The sequence below is a fragment of the Stegodyphus dumicola genome, chromosome 11 (assembly GCF_044657685.1).
Source record: "Stegodyphus dumicola isolate Sdum_Otavi_A_Nest chromosome 11, ASM4465768v1".
Taxonomy (NCBI): Eukaryota; Metazoa; Arthropoda; class Arachnida; order Araneae; family Eresidae; genus Stegodyphus; species Stegodyphus dumicola.
In genome coordinates, this window is record NC_140778.1 from 149,163,665 (window position 1) to 149,170,882 (window position 7,218).

General features: G+C 31.7%; 1 protein-coding gene across 1 annotated transcript; it reads right to left on the reverse strand.

Annotated features, from left to right (window-relative positions):
- Window positions 1-2,194: 2,194 nt before the first annotated feature.
- LOC118204671 (uncharacterized) lies at window positions 2,195-5,266 on the reverse strand. The gene is made up of 4 exons (XM_085827316.1): window positions 4,974-5,266; window positions 4,087-4,194; window positions 3,391-3,578; window positions 2,195-2,311 (listed from the first exon to the last, which is right to left on the reverse strand). Exons 1-4 carry the CDS (start codon window positions 5,018-5,020, stop codon window positions 2,208-2,210), a joined length of 447 nt encoding a protein of 148 aa, XP_085683442.1. The 5' UTR covers window positions 5,021-5,266; the 3' UTR covers window positions 2,195-2,207.
- Between the last annotated feature and the right edge of the window lie 1,952 nt (window positions 5,267-7,218).

Below are 7,218 nucleotides of genomic sequence, written 5' to 3' on the forward strand. Positions count from 1 at the left end.
TTTCTTTCTTTCCTCTATGTCTGTTTTTCAAGCTGTTATTTATACTTTTCAGCTTATAATATATCATAAGCTGAGCATATGAACTGACAATATATTCCCACATTTTTACTGCATGATAATGGCATGTAAGCCATTCATGATCAATTAGTTTCAGTTGGGATATAATTTTGGATTTCACATCTTTTTGGCTACATATTTTATCAAACAAAGTTACAAATTTTTCACCCATCTCACAAACAGTAAATGTAAACTGTTGTGAGGGGTAACACAATCCATTTTTCACTACATCAAATTCTTTAAAATACAAAAAGTAAGTGTGTTCACCCAAAGATTTATCAACAAGAAGAATATTCTTACATAAAGTGCAAGGAAATTGCTTCAATGCCCTTCCAGCAATATATCCAGCAACATAAGCTGCTGAATTTTGTGAAAATACATCATATGATGTACTTGCAATACAAGCACTAGTATCAGAATTTTCATTTGCTACCAATAAGGGATCATCAAAGTCAATTTCCATATCATTTACATCACTGCCATTTCCAGGCTCAGTGTTATCGATAACTGTCAGCAACTCTGTAGGTATCAAAACTGTATCGTTATCAGGTTCACAGTTTGATAGCTTACTTGTGCTTATGATATTCTGTGCCATTAGTATTCTCATCCTCTGTTGAAAATCATATGCAGTTGGATGGTCATTATTTCCACCTCTGCGTCTAACAACAGAGAAAAAATTTTCCAAGGCATCTTGGGTGAAATGACACATTAATACAAATGGTACATCTTCCAACAGAACTGGAATTAACTGCTGAACTGCTGATAGTGTTAATTTTCAGCCAAATATACTTGGGAAAGATATTTTTTTTTTCTGTTTGAAATGCAATGCCTTTGATGAATTCCTTCCAGGTTTTTAAGTGAATCGATGACTTGGTAACTCCTGCAAGAAAAGGATTAGAGTGCTTAAGTGTTCTACTGTTCAAACTGTCAAATAAAATATTTATGTTTGAACAGAAATCTGCTGTAAGACTAGCCGATGCGGGTAAGCCATTTAGTGCACTAAGGTAACACAGGCCTGAAGCCACAGAATGACTGAAGACCTGAGCTGCTAATTTTACACTCATAGCACTAAGGCAATCCACATTTACATGGCGGTCTGTTAATTTCGGAACACATCTGTGAGGCATTTTACGATCAAATTCCCACAAAGATACAATGTGGTTCCAACTAGCAATTTTGCCACCCTGAAATTTAACATCATACTTTCTAAAATTATTTCGCAAGCACTTCAAAAGGTGAGGCACATCAAAAAGTGTGAATACCTTTTTGTCTTGACATATAATATATGGTCTTTCTTCTGTGACTTTCATAAATTTTTTGTAACAAACTACATTGTTTGCACCACCATCACAAACAACAGCCACAGGTATCAAACCACAATCAAATAATTTTGATAGGGCTTCCATGACCAAAGTACACAACATAAAACCTGGAGTAGTGTGAGAAGAAAAAAAATAGCCAATGACCTGTTTCCACTTTTTACACAGCCCACGGACCATAAAAACAAGACCATGAGTTGCATATTCGGGAAACATTTTTAGTTCAGTGTAGGAACCATAATTTTCAAATCCAACAATGTAATCACTTTTCTTATCATAAGATAAGCTTTGCTTTAAAGTGATTTCATCGAAGGATAAGATGCAATACCTGTCATGGATTTTCAGTTTGCTAGCAACTAATTTTATGGCATTGAGCACAGCAACTGAAAATCCAGGTTCCATTTTTATACCAGATACAGCTTTCAATAATGTAGGCTAGCTGGGCAAATGCAAAAAAGCCTTCAGTGTATTATATGATTTTGGACTACTAAGATAGATCTGAAGGCACAAATTTTTATCCATCAGTGACCATCTTCGTCCGTATTTTGACACATTTGATGCTTTTATTTGTGATTTTATAAAAGTGAAAACTACAGAACTAACTAATGAGCTAATCAGCTGGAGTGCCTTTTCGACTCCAGCTTTGTTTGCTTTCCTTTTTGCTGAATGTTTTCGTTTTAAATATGCTGGCTTATTTCTTAACTGCCTTATTTTTAAAGATTTTGGTGTCTCGGTGATATTATTTAGTTCTATGGAGTGCTGGTGTGAACCAAGTTCTAGACAGCCAGAATCTGTTTGTGAAGTGCCAGAATCTGTTTCTGCCAAAGGACTTTAATTATCATCGATACTGATTGCATGCTGCTGCAATTTCGAGCACAACTTCATAGACAGCTGATGAACATTTACAACTCTGTCGTTTCTGGACAGCTCATCAGCTAGGAAGGAAAAAGAAAATTTATATATATATAACAAGACTAATGCATAATAATTCATAATATAATCATTATCAATTAATTATTTTATGAATATTTCATCTCTAAACAAATAAATATTTAACTAACCTTTAACACGGTTTGACATTTAGTTTTAAGAAAAGAAGTTTTGGTTAATCTTCGGATTATGGTAACTTGGCGATTTTTTGGCGACCAACCCTGCTAGTTGTTTTTTTTTTTTTTTTTTGGACGCCATTTTGTTTTGACAAAGTAAAGGCTTTTTTTTTTCTTTTTCTTTTTCACTACTCAACATTTTTTTCCAACAATTTGCTAGCCGAATTACGCTTATGCTAGAACTTTTATGGAACAAAAGTGCTTAATCATCATGAAGATTAGGTGCGAAATTGGGAGAAAGTGTAGAATCGCCCACTGCTTGAATTGCACATACACGGTATCATCCATGTATACGTCGATCTATTTTGACTTAAAAAAAATCTCAGAATTGCACAAAAATGGCATTACGTACACTCTTGACTTTATCCATTTACACTGCTAAAGTCCTAGCTAGTAAACTTTATCGCCTTACCAAAATGTCGCCAAACTACCAGTTAGCATATTCCAAAGATTAGCCGAAGTTTTAATTTTATTTTTAATTATCGTTAATTTCATTTATCCTGAGTTTGTAAATCTGATTCAAAGCCTAAAATTATACTTTGCGTAAATATATTCTGCTATATCATATTCTAAGAACATTCTGCTATATCCATAAAGGATTTACTAAGGAAAATTTAATGGATTTTAAAAAAGGGTTACTTTACATTCTCTCATACCAAAATTGACTATGTAAGAAACAGCAGAAGAGTCCTTTCATAATAAATAAGTTATATTATTTATGTAAACAAATGAAATTTCTGTGGGAGATTAAACTAAATTATCCTTCAGAAAAAGATTTATCACTCTTTTTAAAGACAGCAGACTACTCTCTTTCTAAGATAACATAGTAAGTTGTTGATCAGTACAATATATAAGAGGTTAAATTTTTAAAAATTTTTGAAATATATAAACTTGAAATTAATGCATACCTGTTTCATCAAATTTTGTTGGTTTAGCACTCGAATGCAAAAAATGCTTCTTAGTTGTGGAATATGCATTGTCTTCAAAATGTGCGGAACAAAGACGACTTCGATATAAAAGAGAAGGTGGCTTCTTTAATATTTCCTTGTCACGTCCAATCAAGTAAATTCTACATGCTTCAAGCCATTGTGCTGATCTATAAAAGTTAAAACAACATGAAATTTACACCTACTTTACACAGGGAATACTAGTTTTAAGCATTCATTTAAAATGTAACTTATTACTGTGCGAAACAAATACATATTTTAGTTTTTCCAGAAATTTGACATGTAGATAACATTTAAGTACTAATTTATGTACAAAAAAATTAATATTTATGCATTTTACTCAAACTAATGTTAAATTTTTAAGCATTCTGCTTATGAAAAAATTCATTTTAGCTGATGCATATATTCAACTAATGCTTCTACGATTTTGTAATATTTACATAAATATTTTATTACTATTGTGTATATAATTAGGCTAAACAGATAAGGCAACATTGAATATCACACAAAGTATGTTAATGAATATAATGTTTTCATTTGAAAAGGAATAATTTTTTTAAATAACAGAAAGTTAAAAAAATTTCTTCATCTGTCATACTGTACTTATTTTCATGCATTTTAAATACTTATAACTTAAAATAAAAATTAAATTTTTACCTCTCTGGATTTTTAGGAAACCGAAAGAATTTTCTTTCAGGAAAATACCAAGAATTGGCATTACACACCACACAACGCACATAAGCCTTTGGTGAAGGATCATTTAACCTAAATGAATTATTATTATAAAGATTTAAATCACATCAGTACAGAATATATAAAAATTGAATATAAAAATAAAATATGGATATTTAATAATTAATTTACAGAATACATTTAAGTTGCAAGGTTGAAATAAAATAAAAAAGAGCCAATGAATATCATGACACCAGAATTATGCAGCTAATTTACTTTAATAATTTTATTTTTAAAACTGGAAAAATTATTAAAAAATTAATTTAAAAAATAATTAAAAATTGGGATAATATTGCAGTTCTTAGTAGCAAAAAAATGATATCTGTGAATAGTTTATTATAAAGATTCTTTGATTATAAATAATGCTCAATGTATAGAATTAGAAAATATCATGAACTAAAAAATTGATACCTGGTTAAACGAAAATAGAAGTTGCAATATACATTACATATAACTGCAGGAAAGATCGGATATGAAGAACTGAAATAATTTTCATTAGCAATCATAGTAAATCATCCATGATTGCTTGATTTTATCCTCGCAATTATATACAAATATACTAATTTTGCGTAAGAAGCTTTGATAGAGATTTTTCGAAATACTTCTGATTTCTTTAACAGTAGGAATTATAATTTTTCAATAAAGTGTTCCAATGAAACTTTTAACTTTTTTAATGCCAACTTAATTAATAATCGTTCATTACATGATATTTGATTACCATCCCATGTTATGGAATGGATTTGAACATAACTCTGGTATTTAAAAAATAATTCTACTATGAAAAGGTATAAGAATTAAATATTTTTACGTACCTTTCACACGCAGGATCACTAGAGCGTGATTCATTATTTTTTTCCATTTCCAAATGTTCAAAATTGCTGAAATCCTCGTGCTTAGCGTTCAATATGGCGCGCTATGACGACTTCTACGATGTTGTTGACAAACTCTCTGGCTCTAGCGCGCATGCGTGAATGAATTTCAGAGAACCTGAATTTACGCCTGTAAAGTTGTCAAAAAAGACACATTTTAGACTCAGTTTTTCTCCGTGGCGTTGCTGTGCAGTCGAAGCTTGACTTCTTCTCACTATAGATTCTTTGCAAACCAGCTCCCCATTCGAGCTTTGGAGTTACTGCGAGCTGGTCGCTTGGTGAAGTGTTCCTGATCGATCGTGCGCGTAAGACAAGCGCCTAGACATTGGGTTTCTCATCTATCCCAGGGCTCCCCACTCTCGGCTGCTCGCCAGACGTCATTTCCGTTTGAGAAGATGTAAATAAGTTGGGAGGGGGGTTGAACCAAAGATAACGTGGTTGTCGTCTTTCTAAGAGCCGTATTATTCCATGCAGCTCCTCTCAAATATCGTGTCTTAAATATCGTGTCCTCTCAAAATATACATTTTTAAATGGTTAATGAAGTAGTGTTTTATACTTCTGTTGTTATAATGTTACCTATAATATTAAGCAGATAAGTTTTTATGAGTAACATTATAATGAAATAATATATTTCAAATGATATTTTTTTTTTTAATATTTACCTTTCGGAAGATGTTAGGTGTTACATCCAATAAATGATTTCAGTAAAATAAAGATTATTATCATTTTATTGGCTCTGTGAGATGACTGAGAAGTTTTATGCACTCCCAGAGTCACCAAAATTAACAAACTGGTGTGGTGTAATCTAAATTCAAATGACTTCAAACTGCATAAAGAAAAATGTCTTTAAAATATAGTTTGGGAAAAATGAATATGTTAACTGTGTTAAGTTGTGAATTCATTAACGCACTTCATGTACTATAACTAGCACTGATAAAGATAAAGTTTTCTTAATATCGATAAACAAAGTACATAAAAACATATTCCTACATATCATTAAAATATTAGTATTTTTCATAAATTCCCGAGAAAATATGCTAATGAATAATAAATACCATGGTCAAGAATTACCTAAACAAACAGCCTTGATACATAAGAAAGGAATATCACCATGTAACACATTGTTCACTTGTGTCAATATCATAGGCATTTTCTTCAGATTCTCCATTGACAAGTTGTATCTGTTAAAATGCCCCTGAGGCAGGAAAACAATCATCTGCTGATGGGACAGGTGCATATTTAAAACATAGAGATTCACAGGATTCATAACGATATCAAACATGTTTTCACAATGCTTGAACCTACACCTTTTTCAACGTAAATATGGAGACACATTTTTCATCACATCAAATGCATACAAAGAGGCTACTAAATTTAGATTCTGTTTCTCCAGGGAAGCTTGTATTTGAGAGAAATATTAAGCTATAAATGTGAAACTCTTATTTAGAGATGCCTTTTTAAATAACGCCTAAGCATTTTAATCGAAGAACATAAAAAATATTGACAGCATCTGTGGTTTTGACAAAATACTAGTCATTAGGGCCAACCTTACTGTATTTTCTGCCCACGAAAGCATACAGAAAGTAAAAATCTGTTAATCACCCTTCACTGAAACCAGAAATAACTGAATAAAGATAGAACATTTCACAAAGAAATCTATAAAAAAACTTCGGTATTTGGCATTCTGTGCAATCACCCTACCTCCACCTCTTAAAAACGCTACTACTCGCCAAAATAGCAAGCTCACGCTACCATATTCCTCACTTTTTCAAAACTGGATTTAAAGGCAACAATATATCAACTGCAATCTCTCTAAAGACTTTTGCTCTAGCAGGTAATTCTAAAAACATTCTTTTTACATTAGAAATAAGTTTGCAATTGTCTGTGAACAATTCATGAAACTTTTCGGCAAGGTGTACAGGGTGTGCATTTTAGATGCAGTATTTTGAGAAACGACCATGTAAATGCCTCACCTTTTTTATACATCTCATCATTCAGGAAAAGAATGGCATAGTCATGTTTACTTCTATTAAGACGAAATAAATTCTATTGATGAAACTTGAGATATACCGAAACTGTTGGTTTCTTTCTACATCTGCTATCAGAAGGAATATATCTGATATTTTAGGGTGTAAGGTTTTAGTTGCAATGTTACATATGAATTTTACCACAGCATTCATTCATGAAA

What these genes read in the sequence shown, in the direction of transcription:
- LOC118204671 (XM_085827316.1), bottom strand. Translation starts at nt 5,020, where the DNA reads ATGGAAAAAAATAATGAATCACGCTCTAGTGATCCTGCGTGTGAAAG. An exon ending in TTTCCTAAAAATCCAGAGAG is followed by an intron (nt 3,579 to 4,086) that starts GTAAAAATTTAA and finishes TAACTTTTATAG; the next exon opens with ATCAGCACAATGGCTTGAAG. An exon ending in AACAAAATTTGATGAAACAG is followed by an intron (nt 2,312 to 3,390) that starts GTATGCATTAAT and finishes TTTCCTTCCTAG; the next exon opens with CTGATGAGCTGTCCAGAAAC.